A 20,859-nucleotide genomic window follows, 5' to 3' on the forward strand; every position below is an offset into this window, starting at 1 on the left:
TTCGAATACTTGTAAATCGTTTATTGTTAGCGATGCGATCTATTACGATACCATTCGAACATTAATTTACCAAATTCTTGATATCTTTCCTCGATCTTATCTTTCATTTGTTAACTAAAAAACTGTGCAGATCTTTGCTTGGAAAACTGTAAGAATTTATTCCAAAGATATTTTTACAATTAGAGATTATCTTAGAACTTTTATTATTACAAAATGGCGGTTTCGGTGGACGATTGCTATTGAGCTTCTTTAATAAACTCTCTCAGTTTCAGATCAAACAAGATCGTATTAATATCGAAACGATATGAATAATCTTCGGCCTCATTTTCTCTACCCAGTTCTGCGATAAATAACGAAATCCGCTGTCAAGAAACCAACAAAGATCGATCTCCTCCTCTCTGCTGCAGCTCACTGTCACCTTAACAGCCTTCATTCAGTGATTCAAGCTTACTTAACTCCTTAGATGCTCGTAATTGCGCGCAATGGCTGGCAATAGCTGACAATGGCTCACAATTCATATTTTACATTATTACATAATCCGAACTTCATATCGCCTTACCTTCTTACCTAGATCGGTCCCCAAACTTCGTCGTTCGAGCCCCGGGCGAATACGACTCGCGATTCTTCTCGAACCGATAGTTCCGCGAGTTCAAACAATTCTGTGGATTTTCGGCGAACGTTCGAAAACGGTGGGCCAAGTTATCCAGACCGTATCGAAATTTTCCGGTTAGCACGCGAACTACAAGCTGCAGCTTTCTCTTTCTGGCGCCAGGCTATTTGCCCTGAGCTTTGGCCAGAGAGACGCCGAGCGATAACAATTCGGGAGCCGTGAAAATACACTGATAGCCGGATAGAACCGCGTGTTATGTTTGCAATGTGATCACATAGCGTGGCTACGCCAGTGTGCGGCACAGCTTCCACAAGCAGGCAGCTTTTCGCCTGTCATTCCATCGTTTCTTCACTATCCAGCTGAAATGTCATCCTAACATCTGATCCTCGAACTGATGCCAACGCATTCTTCGGTCCACTCCGTCCCCGTGTCTGCTCTGTGCCTCCGGTACCTCTCTGCTTCCGGTGCTTGCCCTTGGAGAAATGACGAAGAATTCGACGGAAGAACAGTCGCCGATAAAGAACGATAGCAAGAAGTGCTCGATAGTGAAGTACGTACCAGTGTTGTCTTGGTTGCCGAAATATTCCCAGTTCGATGCTGTCTCGGATTTGGTGGCCGGGTTCTCCCTCGGACTGACCCTCATCCCGCAGAGTATAGCGTACGCTGCGTTGGCGGGTCTCACTGCACAGGTATTACCGTGTTTTTTCTTTTCGTGTCGGGAATCTTTTGTCGGGAATTTCGTTGTGGACGATGTTCGGGAAACCGTAGCAGCGAGAACGGGACGCGCATAGCGCTTATTAAGCTGAAATAACGGAGGCAGGGTGTTTTATGTTAGGGATGGCACGTAGTGGGGTTTGATGGAAACTGGGAATTGATTTTGAACGATTTGTTGAACGAATCTTTCTGTAGTTGCCGAGGTATTTTGTTACACCGTTGATGCTACTTTTATATTATATGCTTTATATATATTTTTATATTATATTACTAATATATTATAGCTAATATATTACTAATATATTACTAATATATTACTAATATATTACTAATATATTATATTATATTTATTTTATATTATATTACTATATTTATATTATATTATATTATATAAAATATTACTATATTACTTGTAAGGAAAGCCATAAACGATGTTGCTTATTAGGGGAGGAACCTTACAAGAAAGTACTGAATATGAATAATGTTTATGAATTTATTTCAATACTGAGTCAATATTTATACTGAATCAATAATTTTTACATTGTGGAAATATTTTATTTCACCGATTGAATTGGCCGAACATATTTTGTTGTTTAAAGGCAGCCATTGGATGTTGCTACACAATGAATTATACACTCACCCTCATTATCAGAGGAGAATTCTTATAATAAACTAACGAAAATTAACCATAATTGATGAATATATTTTGAACAATGCAGCAACCCAATATTTTTGGAATTAAAATTAGTAATAGCCATAAATTATATTGTTGTAATATGTATAACGTGCGACACAACTTGGAATTTAGAAATAGGAAATCTTTAATAAGGAAAGTATGGTTTTTACAATTAATTGCAGTATGGCCTCTATTCGTGTTTTACGGGCTCCTTCGTGTACATCATTTTCGGGACAATTAAAGAAGTATCGATCGGACCATCCTCCCTGATGTCGATATTAACATTGGAGTACACCAGGAACATGCCGGTGGACTTTGTCGTGTTGTTTTGCTTCCTGGCTGGCTGTGTGGAATTACTGATGGGCTTGTTTCGTTTAGGCTGGTATCAACAAATATTTTTAACGTGATCGCGCCGTACACTTTCGGAGAATTTGACTCGATGAATAGTATTTGATAACATTATGGTAACTGAATTATCGGTTTAAATCTCGATCCAGACATTTATTGGTCGAAATAATATATTACTTAACTTCGGAGTTTTCGATATAAATTGTTAATAATTAAATTGTTTTAGTAATTGTGAAATTATTATTGTTTATGAATTTCACAATTACTAAAACAATTTAATTACAACACTTTATTTAATTAAATAATATAAATTAATATTATTAATTTATATTATTTAATTAAATAAAGTGTTGTAATATATTATATATATATATATAATATATACTATTAATAAATAATAATATATAGTTTCCATAATTAAAATAGTGATAAAGTGAAAAGATATCTGAACGTCGAAATATACTAATTATGTTATCATTTAACACGATAGCGCACGTGGGCGGACGGGAATCTATTGGAATACTTTCTTTAATACAATATAATAGCAATGACAAAATTCAAAACGTCGCTTTACGAAATCATTAATGAGAGAAATATGATCGATTACAAACAATTACAATTAATTATAATCAAATCGGTGTCTTCTACGGTAATTTATTTACTTAGTTTGTTATTTTACAGACAAATAAATATACTATTGCATTTCGTTTTTTTTTTTTAAGAAAGATCATTTTCTAATTAAGAAATATTATCAACATTAAACGTTATTAACACTAGATTGCCGGAAATATTATTTTATATTAATAATAAAATTAATAACTTTTTTTTATATAAATATATAGCAATAAAGTTGTAAATGAGTCAAATTGACTTGCTCCGGCAATCTAGTGTTAACTAAACTATTATTAATGGCATGAATTGTTTTTCGTTCTTGCTACACAATTTGATTTGAAAAACTGAAACTTAGAAAAATACAATAACGTCTCGTATATTTGCAAAATAAACATGATCGCAAATTTTTAAGTGTTTAAAACACAGACGCGTAATTCGACATATTCTACGGATACCAATTAACAAATAAAGATAAAAATCTATCCGACTATTGACCAACAATCACTATGTCGCAAACCATCGGAATGACGTCGTATTCGTTACGTGAGGCGCTTTCTACAATAATTTTAACGTCTAATTGAAAAAAATGAACAAACCACACAGGTTTTCTAGTGGATTTCATATCGATACCAGTCACATCGGGTTTTACGTCAGCAACGTCGATTATTATAATCGTGTCACAGTTACAAGGACTTCTAGGACTAAAGTTTAAAGCAAGCAGCGTCGCTGGCAATGTGATAAAAATATTCGAGAACTTCCGAAAAATAAGGTTGCCTGATTTTATCCTAGGAATTTCCAGCATAGCCTTCCTCTTGTTCTTCAGAGTAAGTTTCTCCCATTATAATACCAAATATGATATATGATACCAAATTCATATCTACGAAATACAAGTATCGTCCATTTTGATAATACAGTATGTTATTCCATTCTTTGATAATACAGTATGTTATTAATGTTATTAATAAAAATGTTAATATATCAGATTATTATTAATAACAGTTTTAATACATCAGAATATTATTAACAACGGTTTCAATATATCAGAATATTATTAACAACAGTTTCAATATATCAGAAAATTATTAACAACAGTTTTAATATATCAGAATATTATTAACAACAGTTTCAATATATCAGAATATTATTAACAACAGTTTCAATATATCAGAATATTATTAACAACAGTTTCAATATATCAGAATATTATTAACAACGGTTTCAATATATCAGAATATTATTAACAACAGTTTCAATATATCAGAAAATTATTAACAACAATTTCAATATATCAGAATATTATTAACAACAGTTTCAATATATCAGAATATTATTAACAACAGTTTCAATATATCAGAATATTATTAACAACAGTTTCAATATATCAGAATATTATTAACAACGGTTTCAATATATCAGAATATTATTAACAACAGTTTCAATATATCAGAAAATTATTAACAACAATTTCAATATATCAGAATATTATTAACAACAGTTTCAATATATCAGAATATTATTAACAACAGTTTCAATATATCAGAATATTATTAACAACAGTTTCAATACATCAGAATATTATTAACAACAGTTTCAATATATCAGAATATTATTAACAACAGTTTCAATATATCAGAATATTATTAACAACAGTTTCAATATATCAGAATATTATTAACAACAGTTTCAATATATCAGAAAATTATTAACAACAGTTTCAATATATCAGAATATTATTAACAACAGTTTCAATATATCAGAATATTATTAACAACAATTTCGATATATCAGAATACTATTAACAACAGTTAAGATTAAGTCAAGATTTTGTTGCTAACTCAGATAAATGGTGATGTCCACACAGAAACTAAAAGACTTCGACTGTTGCCTCGCTAAAGATGGCGTCCGAAAGAACGGGACTAACAGAGCTGCGCTTGTAAAGAAGACGTTATGGTTCCTTTCGATATGTCGCAATGCTTTGGTGATCCTTTTAGCATCTACTATAGCATTCTACTACGAGCACAATGGAGGATCACCCTTTATTCTCTCAGGTATACCCATCCACTTAATAAAACGACTTCTTACTTTATTGCGCAGCCATGTTTAAACATATCGTTCGACTGGCTCAACAACGTCCCCTTATTTCATTCCATTTACTTAAACTTTTTAATAATAAACTTTTCCACTGGTATTAATTTTAGTAATTATTACTTCTATTTTATATTAGTGAAACGTTTCGAGAAAAACGTTGATTTTTGTTAAAGGGAAAATCGTGTCGGGACTTCCCAGGCTGTCTCTGCCGCCATTTTCGGCGCAGGTTGGCAATCAGACTTACACTTTCGTCGACATGTGCCAACATTATGGAACTGGGTTGATCGTGCTTCCGCTTGTGTCGGTGTTGGCGAACGTGGCCATCGCTAAAGCGTTTTGTAAGAACAGAAACAATATATATTTGTTACATATGGTAATTATAAATGAACTATAAAATTGCAATATATATATATAATAATAATAAATAATAAATATATAATATATGTAATATATAAAAATAATAAATAATATATATATAATATATAATATTTTATTATTATTATATAATATATTAGAATATATTATGACATATTATATTGTATATGTAAAATTGTTATAATTTTAGCAATAATTTCAAAGGGCGTGTCACAGCTAATTTAGAAGAATTTATAAGTACACTGAGATTTACTGCAACAGCTTTTAGCTTAAAATGATATTCCAGTTTTAACATATTTCAACAACAATTCAAAGTGTAAACAGTCAAGAGACGAAGTGATCTCCAGAAGTAATTTTTAAACGATAAATACAACAATATATATAATAATCGATAACATCGTTCACGGATGTTTGAAGAACTTACGAAGCGTTTTCTACGTCTACGTTTTAATCGAAATTACTCGACCGAATTTTCCAGCGTGCGGCAACACCATAAGTGCGACACAAGAGATGCTGACACTTGGTTTCTCGAACATACTCGGCAGCTTCTTCTCGTCCATGCCGGCTGCCGGGGCGTTTACAAGAAGCGCTGTAATTAGTGCGAGCGGTGTACGAACGACTATGGCTGGTCTATATGTCGGTAATATTTCCACTTCTCATGAACAGTTCACAGTGGATCCGAATAAATCGATGATTATTTTCTCTGGCCCTATTTTCGCTGCCAAACCTAATTTCGTGAAAGTGACCGTCTTACGAAGCAAATGAATCTAAGCATGGTCTAAGCTATGTTGAAGATTGAAAATTTGATTAAAAGTTCGAACAATTGATGTACAGTAATTTCTGCCGGAAATTTTTATAATTATTAATAATTATTAATAATTATTAATCGTTAATCGTATCGACTAATCCTTAGTCGATCATCGCTACTCTTCAGAGCGTTTCTGATTTTTTTATGTTTTCAGAAATCAGATTTTTCGGTGACAATTATTCCACAGAGTCGTCTTAAGCGAGCGTAGATTTGCTATAATTTGATCGGTGAATTCTGAAAATTGAAAACGTGATACAGCAATTTTTCCCGGAAATGCCAAATTTCCGGTTGCTGTGAATTTCCCTGTGCTGTGAATCGCGACTTAGTATTCTCGAATCTGTCGGTTTCAACTCCGACCTCCGAACATTTCTGGAAGAAATTACTGTATCTTCGAATTGATTAAGAATAGACTGGTTATCATTTTCTAAACAGCTCATTTTATGCGTTTATGATAAAAATGCCTGAACGAAATTGAAAGCAGCGAAAACATTTAGAGAATTTAAAAACACTGCTGCACTATTATATTAAAATAATATATAATATATAATATATTAATATAATAATATATTATATATATTATTATATATAATATATTAATATAATAATATATTATATATATTATTATATATAATAACATATAATATAATAATAATATATAATATATTAAACTAATATTATATTTAACACGATAAAATAATTAAAGAAAGGACGAAAGAAATGTCTACACAGTTCCCCAGCATTTTGTAGTTGACGAAGACAATTTTTATTTTGCATAAAAATCCGCGGTCTAATGATTATGAATAAACTGGCTACGATAAATTCAAAATAGACCCATCACGATGAACAATAAGCTGTCTATAATTAGAGTAGAATATACCGGCTACGACAAATGAACGATAAACCAATGAACACTGTATCTAAACAGGATCCACTGTATTTAACACGACATTAAATTCGAGGAAAGTTCTGTTTATACGACGATTCATTTATTGCAGGAATCATGTCGTTGTTAGCGCTGAGCTTCTTAACGCCGCATTTTTATTATATTCCGCGAGCCACGCTGTCGGCAGTGCTGATAACAGCTGTCTGGTTCATCATTGATGTGAAGATAATAAAGCTGCTATGGAGAGGAAGCAGTAGGTGGCATAATTTTTCTAAATCGCAATCGCGTTTGTTGCACCGTTAAACCAAACTCGGCAAAACGATTTGAAACATTGCAGGAATCATACATATTCCTCCTAAGAACTATTTCAAATACTTATTTCTCTAAAAAATCAATTGAAATAATTGTCTCTAATCCTGCTAAAAATCTTATTTCGATAAACGTAAACAATATAGAGACAGGTATTTCCGTTGATAAACAAATGACAAATAAATTATCGTACTAATGAATATACAGAGTGTCCCAGGTTTTAATGTTCAAACTTTGTCAGTATATTCTATGGCACAAAATATGAAAAAAATGTTATGTAAACATAGATCATATAAAGCTTTATTAAGAAGTTATAACAAACATTCAGAATAGGAATAGTAATCAACTAAAAAAAAAAATAAAAAATAAAAAAGAATCTTCGATCGATGCCAATCATGTATTGTCAACAACGGTTATTAATACGTTTCGAAATGTATTAATAAACACAGCTTACATAAACACACGGCATGTGCTAGTTGATTAATATATATATATATATATATATATATATATAAATATAATAATTAATAGTGTTGATTATATTATTCCTATTCTGAATTTTTGTTATAACTTCTTAATAAAGATCTATATGACCTACGTTTACATAACATTTTTTTCTTACTTTGTGCCATAGAATACACTGACAAAGTTTGAACATTAAAACCTGGGACACCCTGTATAAGCACGAGCTCAAATTTGCGAATTATGTATGACCGGATCAATTAGATTTAATTATGAACGAAATAAAAGAACGATCTCGAGTGAAATCGATGAGATTTTCGGTGCGCTTCTCGTTGCAGAAAGGGACGCCATCGCTGCGGTAGTTACGTTCCTCGTCTCCGCTATCTGCGGCGTTGAGATTGGCCTGCTGATCGGTGCCATATTTAATATAGTTTACCTGATCCGACCGTCTGCCAGACCGGAAATCGAGGTCATCGAATGCAAGGTAAAAGGTAGAGTTCCGATACTATTTTAATCGACGTAAACGAATCGCAGATTTTCTGCGCTTGTGAGAAAAATTAGTGGATCGAGCGTTGTCGAGAACTCTAGCTGTTAATTTGATAGGATTGTAGGTCGCAGATTGGACTGTATATGTAAAAAAAATAGTGATCGGTGATAGTTACGAGGCTGTAACGTTTGATGGTACATAGAAAAGTGAGACGTGTGGTAGCGAGCGGTGAGGGTTGATTACGACGAGCGCAACTGGGGTGGTTTTCGGCTGCAATTCAGGGCGTATTTATGCCGCCGTGAGCCATCGGATAGGACAGGAAAAGTAGTGGAAATTTTGAATATTGGAAGAACTAGACGGCGAACGAAGGCAATGCCCTAACGAACGGTGCTGCACCGGAGGCGATGGAAAATGGGTTACGGATTTGGTATCAGGATTATCGGAAGAATGGCCCAGGTGACAAGCACACCGTGACAATATAAACATATGGCCGTTTTGTGTATATTTTTGCTAGTCGTTCACCTGAGCAGGTGTCGAGCTCGATGTCGTGTAGAAAAATTAGCGTCGCGCGAGAGTTTCTATACACAGGCCAGGGTGACAAGAGAGGAGAAGAGAGAGAGAGAGAGAGAGAGAGAGAGAGAGAGAGAGAGAGAGAGCAAGAAATGATTTTGCGGAGATTTCGAGAGAGTTTGGAAAATAGAACAAGATTCAATATAATTTTAAACAAGTATAGTTGAAATAATAAGAAAAAGAGATTTTGTAGTTTCTGCACCAATCTCTAGAACAATTCCTATATGTACATATAAATTCCTATATAAACAATTATTATATGTATATTACTTATAAAAATAAATGTAATTATTTGGATAGTTCGTAATTTTTGTATACAACGTGATTTCTTTATTTCTAGTCGCAGACTGGAACTAGTTACGTGATGCTCCAACCGGATAGCGCTATTCTGTATCCCGCGGTGAGTTACTTTTGCAACAAAGTCAACGAAATCATTCACAGATACGAGCAACATAATGTGCCCTTCATTATGAATTGCGAGAAGGTTCGGTACCTCGATTATACGTCCGTCAAGGTACGCATTAAACATTGGAATTAAAAAAGTAATCTTTAAAAATAATCACTTTATCGATACCTTTTTGCAGGGTATTGAGATATTATCGAAGAACATGAACGTCGAGAAAAGAAGACTATGGTTTCTGAACGTACACCCGGAGACGTACGAAATTATTCAGAGTCTAGCGAACATTAAACATTTTCATTTCATCGACGAAGAGGAGAAGATTTCTAGCATATTTAGCGGTACATTTCTCTGTTTATCTTTATTAATATTATTCAAATGGCCAAGGAAAATATTCCACAGCTGCGGACAGCGTTCTCATTTTTCTACAAATAATATTATTATAATTAATATTAATTATAATAATATATAATAATATATATAATATATAATTATTATTAATAATATATAATAATATATAATAATTAATATTATTATATATTATATATATATATATAAAATATAAATATATATTATTTATTTTCTCGTAGATGATGCCTCAGCGAACAACGCGGACGAAGAAAGGGAGAAGCTGTTGCAAAACCCGTTAGCAAACCCAACTTTCGTGAACGTTAACGATAATAAACGGTGTCCGGAAACAATCGAGAAGACTGAAGTAGAAATGAAGTCTGAATTTGCAGCGTCGCCATCATCGGAAACTTAATAAATAAAATGGCAAACGTATTATAAAATTTTATTTTCACAAAACAACAGACGATCGCAACATCGACTGCTGAAGGAATTGTTGAATTATAAATAAAGCAAAAATTTTATTCATTCTACTTTGAAATCCGATAAAGTGCATTCCTCCAGCTTTATTTCGTGCCCCCTCGAACCCCTAAAATAAAAAATAAACCCCCCCCCCCTAAAATCGATTCGAAATGTAATCCTTTGAGATCGAGTGAATTTTATTCTCCGAGTCACTGCTCCCGACTTATCGATTTTTCAACGTGATTTCGAATTTCTTTTCACTTTTACGATTAGAAAACTCTGCGGGAATCCCTAGAAACATGCCTACAATAATTTTTCACACGTTCGAGTTGTAAACAATTAGTTACAAACGATTTTCAACTTTATGTTCCAATATTGAATTTTGCAGCAAATGATTCGTGCCGTTTTTTCTATAGACGGCAATGGAAAAACCGGCACGAATTATCTGCTCTCTTCAAACGTCTGAATAGCGCCAATTCATGCAGCGGTAAAATGCTCAAACTGTTAGCCAAAATCGTCTGTTGGTAATTTGGCTAGCAGTTTCAGCGTTTCACCAAGAATGGCGCCACGAGTCTCCAACTTAGATCAATCGAAATTGTTCGATTCGAACAACGACGAACAACCAACTTCTCTTCGATGAGATATCTTCACAATCGACGATTGGTTAACACTGAATATATATACGATCAAATTTGCTGGTAGAAACATATATATCGTATTGTGGGCGTTTTGTTCGTATATGTTGTTCGTTTGCTAAACTTTGGTGGAAGTTTAACGTGCAAACATATGGGTTCTCCTTGTATAAACATAATGCGCTGCTGGGCTTCATCTATGTCTCATTGACGTTTGACATTTGTGTTCGCGGCGCTGTGGCTGTGTAGCATGTATGTATATTTCCTGTCGAGAAACACTGTGCTACGATAAATATTACAACAATGACTAGATTTTAATGACCATCATTCAAGGTTGTAAAAACGCGTTAGGGGGTAGAAGAAAGGAGCGGAGCACGTTATGGAGGCTGTTAACGGACAACTGCAGACCAAATACAAAAAAATTGCCACAGAATACTCAAAAGTAAGAAAGTCGAAGTTTGTACTTGTTACTTGAACAGTTGCCAAGCATTTATTTAGTCCCTTCGTATTTCCTAACATTTGTTCTATACTTCATAATTATAAGGAGATCTTATCATTTCAGATTCGTGCTCAAGCAAATGTTCTAAAAAAGGCTGTGATTGACGAACAAACGCGTAATGCGGACATTCGAGAACAATTAAAGGAGAAAGAAGTTGAACTTCGGAGGGCTGATCAAGAATTAGATAGTTTATCATTTCGCAATCAACAATTAACGAAACGTATAACTGTACTGCAGGAGGAGCTGGACAAAGCGCAGAACAAGTCCAAGAAAGGAAAGAACAAAGTATCGGACAGCAAGAGCCAAATACCAACACCACCGAATCATATCTTAGACGAAGAGTTTCAAAAGAAAATAGTAGAGAATGCTCAATTATTATCTCAAATCAGTGATAAAGATAGCGAAATTGAATGCTTGAGTAAGAGGATACAGCAATTGGAATATAAGTTAGATCAGTGTGAGAAATCTAAGGTTGAATTAGAATGTCGGTATCAAAGTACAATAGATAAGTTAGAAATAGAAAGAAATGATATACAAAGAAAGTTAAACGAGAAGCAAAAGCAAGAAGAGACTGTGTCATGGTCTAGCAATGAAGGTAAACGAGATGGATACGAGTTGGATACCAGGATAGGACTTTCTAATCATCGACAAATAGAGTCATCTCCAATTCCATCTCCATTGGCTTCGCGTAGATCGTCGAAATCAACTGGCGAGGGCAGGCCTCCCAAGTTGCAAGATGATAGTAATGATTTTGATTTTTCTAAATCGTGCGATTTGGAAAAGCAAATAAACTATTGGAAAGCTCAGTATCATATACTAAAAGTAAAGTACGATGAAATCGATCAAAAAGAGTATATAAGCGACGAACAAGTAGAAAACGAAACCTTGCAGCCAGCAAAGATAAATCATATGGTAACGTTTGCATTCTTCTCTGCATAGAATTTTTTCCTTTGCATCATACGCTAATTCAACGAATTTTCCCAACAGATTGGTAGATTAACGGTACCTTTTCAGATACCGGAAGAGATAGAAGCTCGAGAAGCTAAAATAAGAGAGTATTTTCTACAAGAGATCGACAAATTAATCACGGAGAAGAATGTTTATTATGTTAAAAATTTAGCTATGGCTGCTAATGTAATTAACTTAATCTTCTTATATCTTTTTCTGCAATGCGATCGCATTGAAAACGTAACTAAATGTTTTATTTCAAAAATATATTTTCAGGGTGAAGTTATGCAAGTTCACTTAGAAACGAGTGAATCAAAAAGAAAGCAATGCGAGTCTGCACTCGCGGAAGCATTTGCAAATTGTAATAGTTTGCAGAAAGATAAAGAAATACAGGAAGGAAATTACAAAGCTCAACTCATTTCTATGAGCGAGCATTTAGCAAACATGAACGAGAAACTGATTTCTCAAACAGAAGAAATACAACAACTCAAGTTTGAACTTACAAACAAGGTAAACGTTCGTTGACAAATGGAAACATTGTTTTCAGTATTCTGTACGTGATTTCATAATTTTCAGAACAATAAAAAAGGAAAACAGAAGTGATATGAGTTAGATTGCAAATTAACTGTTATTGACATTCCATCAGCGACAGAAAGTAATCAGAATCGTTGGTAATTTTAATTTCACCGAAATACGATGTACCTATAAAACTATAATTAAGAATTTTGATCCTGTCCTCGTTAATATCTGAAGTCAGTGTTACATAATTTAAAAAATTCAAAGAAAAATTATTCTTGATGTTCGTTTCTTGAACACTTATAATACAAGAACCTACATTTTACATAGAATCATAAAATATATGGTATTAACATTTACACATATTTACAATGAGTTTATTACAATGTTAACCGAACAATTTGTTCCTCTATACTCTGAATTAAAGCTTCTGTTTGTATTTTACTTGTTATAAAATAAAAATGTATAAGCATATACATAACGATATTCTTAAATATTGTGTCTAACAATTGTGATCGTACGAAGAAGAGAAAACGCTTCTCTAGTACCAGGATTAACAATTTCAACCATTATTAGATCAAAGAATTAATAAATACAATGCAGATAAAATACTTTTCATCTAAATTTCAATATTCTATGTGCAAAGGAACCATTAAACTTTTATAGAAAAACTGGCTCCACAACTACAACCTTGCTCTGCTAAAGGATTGTTCGTTATCCTAAACGCAGAGCGTATCAATTCTGCATGATATTCTATTGTTGCTCCTTTAATATATTCTAAAGATGTTTCGTCTATAACCACTTTGGCACCGTCCTTTTGAAATATCCTGCAAAATATTACCTAATGACATCAACAACAAAGATATAATATTAGAGAAACTTTACTCTTTCTTTTCTACAATCTTACTTATCATCTTCATTTATATTTGTATCCAAGTCAAATTTATATTGGAAACCTGAACAACCTCCGCCTTCTACTGTTACTCTTAAGTACGCATTGTCATCTGTAATTTCTTTTAAACGTCTGACACAACTGTCAGTAATGATGATGCCATTTTTTGGTTTAACAGCAGCCGCAGTGGACATTTCTTTCGACGAAGCTGTAGCTACATTGTACCATGGTGACCTGATAACAAAAATTATTTCTGATTAATCTATTAACAATATAGGATCACAGTTGTTATAAAACATTTAATAGATTCAAATTAAACGTTTAATAATACGTATTCTGCAATTAAAACCAGGAATAGTCATCCAAAATGCTGACATAGTTTCTTACTGTACCAATTGAAACTGCATAGAAAAAATTGCGACTGAGTATGTAAATGAAAATTTACTTACGTCAATAAACGTGAAAAATATCGATTTGCGACGAAGTTAGAGGAGAGACCCCAAATTGTATATTTCAATTTCGCCATATTTTTGACAAGCGTAAGATAATCGACAATATCATAATACATAGATACGAATGAGAATATTATCAAACACTCTATTTGTCACCAAAGTCATAGAATAATTATTGAAAACATTGTGAATGTTGTGGATCCTTAGTAATAAGTCCTATATAGTTACATTAGAATAATTACAAAAGCTTCGTTTTAGCAGCGGTTTTACTATATCATCTCATCAAAATTTCACGTTGTTCCCCGTACAAAAAGATACGACCTAATCGAATTCACGAGAATAATTTATCAGTTACAAAATTATTGGTTTGCACTAGTTTCATGGTAATATATGTCCGTCTTATACATATCACACGAGTTGAACAAATAACGTGTACTAAATGGTACTAAATGGCATTGTAAACTGCACTTCGACTTGGTACATAGTTGGTGATGCAACCAATGTGAGCTTGCAATTATACCACAAACAGTGTATAGCAGTAGACCGAGCACTCGATCCGTTTTTCTGTCCCACGAAAATCGAGCATTAGGATTGAATAGGATGCCTTTACATACTATTTTCGTGTCACATTCGCCGTTACCGATATCTCAGAACCTTTTGCAGTCTGGTAAATTTATGTTTGGCAAGGCAAGTAGAATAGGTTCGCATTTGAGTAGATAATGTTTAAAAATTAACATCAGGAGAGAGCGTAGCAGATGTAAATATGTGTGGTCAGTTCAATATATTGACAGAGCGAATAACATCCCAGTAGCAAACCAAGTGGCAGGAGTAAAGGATGTAACAATAGGAGTAACAATATCTAAACTAGCTTATTAATCAATATATTTTGTAATAAAACCAATGTACAACAACGAAAATCCAATAGCAAGAAACATGAGATAGATATAAAATTTAACTATAAATAAATTTATTAATATAATAAAAATGTTAACCATGAAATATGAAACTTAACTATGAAGGAACAACGCTAGTTTTAATATTTGCCGATAGAGGCGTGCAGGTCACTGCAGTCCGCCATGTGTACTCCTTCATAAATGATTTTCAAAAGAAAGGTTGAAGGTAGATATAAAATAAAATATAGATAGTAGATATAAAGATAGTATAAGTATAAGTATAAGTATAATATATAAGTATAATAATAATAATAATAATAATATATAAGTATAAGTATAAGATATAAGATAGTATAAGTATATATAGTAGATATAAAATAAAATATAAAATAGATAGTAGAGAGAGAGAGATATATTAAATAGATATTAAATAGAAGCAGATGGCGGCTGTAGGGAGAGTGTACTGACCCCGCAGGGCAGGGGGACTGATACCCCTTTCCTGCTAGCGGGTGCGCATGCGCCATAATTCGAAGCTGTTCACCGCACAACTTTGTTCGCCAGTTGTGTTTAGATCGCTTACTCGTGCGGTCGTTTTCGCTTTGGCTAAAATTTCGAGTCCCAGCACTCTGTACATTCTCGCGCGAGTCAATTCGCTTACGATTCTATCTCCGAGTTTTTTGTGTTCATTGAAAATATCCCGCGATCTTTTTCCTAAAAGCTGATCGCATGGGATCTGCGTTTTTGCTAAATCACAATGTGTCCGGTATCTTTTATCGCATGCATTGCGTTAACCGTTTTTTATTCGTTCGTTTGCAAATTGCGGCTTTTGTCGCTTCTGCAACTTCCTTTCTCCTTCTCCATTGAAAGTCTTTCCTAGTAGCTCTCCTACACCTTTTGGTTTTTGCTTTGTCTTTTTGACTAAGCTATACTGTTTCCTGCATATTTGTCTCCACGTGGCGTTTATTATATTTGTATTTTTTTTATACGGACGAGTTCCGTACCGTTTTCCCTGTGTTATTCCTGTGGTAATTCGCATGTCGATTCCTCGGAAATTGTAATTTTGTTTAACGTCCGTTAACCAGATTAAAGCCGGAAGCCGGGTTGTTTTTCAGTCTTGGATGGAAGAATGAACCGTTTCGTCTTCTTGGGCTGGGTGATTCATTCTTGGCTGATTTATTATTGCATTTGTTCGTGCGAATAATTGTCGTAGCAAGGAATTTTCATTTGATTGATCGCGCTACGTTTCTGTGTTCTTTGCTGGCGCTCCGCGCTTAGGAATTTTGTTTATGGCGTATCGTCGATCATGCCTGGATCGCATTTGTTTTCATCACGTAGGCCTCTCGTTTCAAGGTTACAATTTTTCACAGTTTCGCCAGGCTTTGCACCTGGAATTCTTTTGAATTGTATCATCATTATATTGTAAATCCTGTTCATTAATTTGTTGAGAAATGTAAATAAGGCGTCTGATGGTACTAATTCTGCAAGAAAAATTTGCAACATATGACATCAACGACAAAATTTATATAAGTATAAATTTCGAGTAAAAATTTTGAATAAATCATTAGTCTCACCTGCGATCTCTGGTTGCTTTCAACGTGCCATTTGCCGTTGCTTAAAATCTCTGTATGTATGATGAATACATGTCTTTAAAAATGGCCTGAGATCTACTAATTGAGGGATTCAGAAAAAATCCTGAGGATGTAGAAATGTGCAGGAGATTTTTCTGCATTTACATTATGTAAAAAAGGTTTATATGTTATTGCAAATAAAGCTTGCTGCTTTTGTCATAAGGTACAATGGACAGTCCGGCACGAATCATCTAATCTTGAAAATATAAGAATAGCGCCATTACACGTAGTGGCAAAACGCTCAAACTGTTCAACAATTTAGTTTCCCTTTTCTTCGCTAGATAACGATGCTTGCTCATTCCATTAGAATATAAAAATAGCGCCATTACACGTAGTGACAAAACGCTCGAGCTATCTACAGATGATAATTTGGATTCTCAAACAAATGACGTCACTATTTTTTGGCTATTTTGAACACATTTTGTGCTGGATATTATGTAGATTTCATCTTACGGAGAAATTGGCAAAAATCATCTGTTCTGTACATTTGCCATAATAAATAAATTTATTTGCATGATATAGATGCAGAAGAGTCTTCTGAACATTTCTGTGCCCTCAGAATATTCTTTAACCATTGAATTTATGTGAAAATCCTTCTGTTTTCGATCATATCCTTTGAACTTGCCTATCCTCGATTCATTTCTAACATCGATTAAAACTTGAAAATCAATTGTCAATGACTCTTTTATAAATATTTTGATTGTGCAAAATGTCCAGCGTCTCCTTGAGATCTTGAAAAATGTGTCTTGCCATCGTCTTGTATATAGTAACTGGCACTTTTGGGATACTTTGGCACATACTCATAGCGATCGGTATATTCATGCTAGCGATACTTGGACATACAGCAAAATATATATCCTATTTAATGACATACTCATCAGAGGAAACTATTGCCAGTTCTAATACTCCCCAAACCGATGGACCAACCACCTGAATTTAAAGTGCACCCGCGATGTAAATGTTTCGAACATATTCATCTGATTACGTTGAAATATTAATATGTTACTCCAATATGTTTGGCCTGTTGCATGATTTCAAATAACACGAGTGAAATGAAAGATTTGGAATACGACAATTCATACGGATAAGCAGATTTATTCAATAAAAAAAGATATAATAGAAATCATTATATTATGTATACAAGAATTAACAATACAATAATAATCTAATATCTGTTTCTCTACAATATCTTAATCTTTACAACAGAGATACATACTGTTCGCCATTACTTTCGTTGTATGACATAAATCGTGTAAAACATGATTACGCCTCAACTTACTTTGGACGGACTTCAATAAAAATGGACGGATTGAATTGCATGCGCATCGCGCTAAGGCAGTATCGTAATACTAGCAAATGTGCCGCGCTTTACGTGGCACGTTCTTCATCAATATCGCTTTAAATGACAAAGGCACCTTCACATTGGATTGTTACCTTTTAATGTGGTAATAACCGACAGCTGCCACATTGACGGCAGAAGCTAGAGAAGCGAGCAGCCTAAGTCACGGAACTTGGGTCTGAACATCACAGGACCATATCGTTCCAACATTACTCTCGATACGTTTTAGTTTGCGCTTGATCTCCTACTTCCGCAACGAATATCTAGAGTCTTTTCCGCAGATAAATAATAACGGAGATTGAAATCTTTCCATTTAATTTGCGGGCATTGTTGATACCGCGCTGTGAGGTGTTGTTGGTCGAGAACCAGCAATGGACTGTGTGGTAGATGCGTTCAGTGATTGCATGGTACCAATCTGAAAATTAAGATTTATTATATAATTTGCATCAAAGTGTAAAAAAAGCAGTACTTATGACAGGCATTAAATTAATTCATTTCGTAATATGGGAGAGGGTTCGATAAGAAACTTACTCTCAAATGTGCAAGATCTTCCAATCTTGTGAGATCGCTCAACTCGATGTACAAAGAGTACACTATTAACCATCCATAGATGGAGATACAAGTAAATATAGACCACAGAAGGCACATCATGATGTTGTAAGCAAATATCATGTCATTTACTGTACTGAAGAATACAAAAGCAAACAGTCTAAAAGTGCTGAACGCAGCAAAACTGTACAACCAAGGCACCATTTTCTTCTCGTATTCCTTTCGTAAAGCAGTTATTAATATTAAGGATGTTACAAAAACTACTATCCCACCAAGCATGGAGAACAGAGCAAACACTACGAGAGCGTTGCGAACTGAAACAAGAGGAAAGATAAGTTTTTTGTAGATTTATACTTTATCGCTTATTTTACGAAACGTTTAAATTATGTACTATTCTTACCATGTTGATTACCTACATATACAAATTCATACGATATCATGTAGTATCCATAATGCGTTGAACCTGGAGCAGCTTGAGATAGACAATAAAGGTCGAATATCGCCGTGCTGACAGTGAAAATGGCTAAGACCTGAAGATAAGCATTTATTAAGAGCAAATACGTTTGCAAATTTATATTTATATTATATTTAATATTAGATATATTTAATATTTAATATTAGATATATTTAATATTTAATATTAGATATATTTAATATTTAATATTAGATATATTTAATATTTAATATTAGATATATTTAATATTTAATATTAGATATATTTAATATTTAATATTAGATATATTTAATATTTAATATTAGATAATAACGGAACGTAATACATACCAATGAAAATATTCCAGTAAACAAGGCACCTCTTTGGATGTCAAGAACATAAGCATGTGTTAATATTGGTTTTTGATACCATGGCGTTGTTTTGACACTGCGTACTGATCGCGAAGATCTTAAATTTGCACTGCTACGCGTGGTAACATGCGAGTATACTGAAGGCGTGCCCATGCTTGGAGATTTCTTCCCGTAATTCATTCTTTCAATACGTCAATAACACAGCTCGTCCAAGTACGACGAGTATCTTGTAAGTTGTTCAGAGCTTTATAATGTTTCTGCTTTCCTATACGTTTCATTAATTAATCCTTGTTATATTATGCAGTGGGTGACACGTTCAATCAAAACGATATTTCGAAACGTATTTGACTCACTCTGCGTCGAAACAGGTTAAGTTGCAAACACTGTTATCAAACTTTCCATGCAACGTTCTATTTTGTGACAATATAGCGATCATTCACTGTCTGTAAAAATACACAGAGTTTTTACTACAAGTACTCGTTCCACGAAAAATTGGGTTGACCCATTTCTTTGTAAACGTAAACATAAAGTCGTCGCATGTACACATCCCGACGCATGTAGTTGATCACGAGCCGACGCCCGACTGTTTGAATTGAACCGAGACGTACCGATCATTGTCGAATATGTCCGAAGCGTTTAATGTTCACAAATCGAACAAGATCAAGGAAACAAAAACACAATTTATTGAAAGACACACCGTAAAAATTTGATTTCAAGAAAACGTTTCCGTGAAAATCAGGCTGACATCTGAAGCCAAGATTTCCAGCTGAAGAGTCAGGGGTATTTTGACTTCTGGCGGCACACCTGTGTCTAAAACAATAGCTCTCGTGACAAAGATAGGATCCACCTTTTTTTTACTTTGTCTGTTCCATCAGTCCCCGCTGTTAACAATAAATTAACAGCGGAGACCGCCCAGTTTTACAATATTCGTGTACAGATGATTTGTACCGGAAGACGCTCGAACGAAACAAACGAGGCGCGATTGAGATGCCTGTAAAATAAGTCACGGTGCGACGGAGATACATCGGCACCGTCGGATCGAAGGAGCGAGGCGAGAGCGAACGTGACATACGACAGTTGGGATCTGCACTTCTAACAGTTCAACAAAGACTTAAAGAAGAAGGAGAGTCAGAAACTTAATTCAAAGACTCACACAAGAATTCTTTAAAACTCAATGAGTAAATTATAGAGATTTATTGAATGACTTATTTTTCAAATAAGTAATTGGGCCATTCCTAGCGGCACTGCAATGCCAGGCCGACCCGTGACAGAGGGGGAGCGAGCCCCGACCGCTCCGTCGGATTCCAAAAATCAGGTTAATATTCTGACTCCTCGATGAGGAGTGTATCAGATATTAAGCTGATAAGAACAGATACTACACTTTGATCTTAGCCATGAGGCCGAGAAGCGATACTGTTTGAGGTGAAAATGGATTTCTTATACTCTCTACTGTACACTTTCAGCAGCGAGAAGTCGCTCGAGTTCGGAGCCGCCTAGCGGTCGACGTGCGAGACATTCCCGACACGCGGTAGCACTTTACTATTTTACTTGCTTC

At 34.2% G+C, this 20,859-nt stretch overlaps 4 protein-coding genes, 1 long non-coding RNA gene and 1 other non-coding gene across 6 annotated transcripts; 2 read left to right on the forward strand and 4 right to left on the reverse strand.

Moving 5' to 3' along the window:
- The first annotated feature begins 483 nt into the window (after positions 1-483).
- On the forward strand, positions 484-10,223 carry LOC117221019 (sodium-independent sulfate anion transporter). Its single transcript, XM_033471576.2, has 11 exons — positions 484-1,299; positions 2,183-2,378; positions 3,564-3,784; positions 4,822-5,008; positions 5,222-5,386; positions 5,902-6,063; positions 7,227-7,367; positions 8,224-8,369; positions 9,283-9,456; positions 9,527-9,683; positions 9,933-10,223. Exons 1-11 carry the CDS (start codon positions 1,093-1,095, stop codon positions 10,103-10,105), a joined length of 1,929 nt encoding a protein of 642 aa, XP_033327467.2. The 5' UTR covers positions 484-1,092; the 3' UTR covers positions 10,106-10,223.
- A 536-nt stretch (positions 10,224-10,759) lies between these two features.
- LOC117220992 (uncharacterized) lies at positions 10,760-13,112 on the forward strand. The gene is made up of 6 exons (XM_033471518.2): positions 10,760-11,036; positions 11,118-11,226; positions 11,347-12,195; positions 12,271-12,417; positions 12,508-12,741; positions 12,808-13,112. Exons 2-6 carry the CDS (start codon positions 11,164-11,166, stop codon positions 12,832-12,834), a joined length of 1,320 nt encoding a protein of 439 aa, XP_033327409.2. The 5' UTR covers positions 10,760-11,036; positions 11,118-11,163; the 3' UTR covers positions 12,835-13,112.
- On the reverse strand, positions 13,103-14,603 carry LOC117220993 (iron-sulfur cluster assembly 2 homolog, mitochondrial). Its single transcript, XM_033471520.2, has 3 exons — positions 14,089-14,603; positions 13,655-13,873; positions 13,103-13,574 (listed from the first exon to the last, which is right to left on the reverse strand). Exons 1-3 carry the CDS (start codon positions 14,205-14,207, stop codon positions 13,400-13,402), a joined length of 513 nt encoding a protein of 170 aa, XP_033327411.1. The 5' UTR covers positions 14,208-14,603; the 3' UTR covers positions 13,103-13,399.
- Positions 14,604-15,036: 433 nt separating this feature from the next.
- LOC117220980 (uncharacterized) lies at positions 15,037-16,809 on the reverse strand. Its single transcript, XR_004490393.2, has 2 exons — positions 16,556-16,809; positions 15,037-16,462 (listed from the first exon to the last, which is right to left on the reverse strand). It is a non-coding gene; the product is annotated as an uncharacterized LOC117220980 (long non-coding RNA).
- Positions 16,810-17,687: 878 nt separating this feature from the next.
- Positions 17,688-19,926, reverse strand: LOC117220930 (uncharacterized). The gene is made up of 5 exons (XM_033471397.2): positions 19,658-19,926; positions 19,284-19,569; positions 18,901-19,030; positions 18,483-18,814; positions 17,688-18,366 (listed from the first exon to the last, which is right to left on the reverse strand). The coding sequence occupies exons 2-5, from the start codon at positions 19,482-19,484 to the stop codon at positions 18,265-18,267; spliced, it is 765 nt and encodes a 254-aa protein (XP_033327288.1). The 5' UTR covers positions 19,485-19,569; positions 19,658-19,926; the 3' UTR covers positions 17,688-18,264.
- A 597-nt stretch (positions 19,927-20,523) lies between these two features.
- LOC117221090 (U2 spliceosomal RNA) lies at positions 20,524-20,716 on the reverse strand. Its single transcript, XR_004490412.2, has one exon. It is a non-coding gene; the product is annotated as a U2 spliceosomal RNA (small nuclear RNA).
- Positions 20,717-20,859: the final 143 nt, after the last annotated feature.

Source organism: Megalopta genalis, chromosome 5, assembly GCF_051020955.1.
Source record: "Megalopta genalis isolate 19385.01 chromosome 5, iyMegGena1_principal, whole genome shotgun sequence".
In the NCBI taxonomy this organism is placed as follows: Eukaryota; Metazoa; Arthropoda; class Insecta; order Hymenoptera; family Halictidae; genus Megalopta; species Megalopta genalis.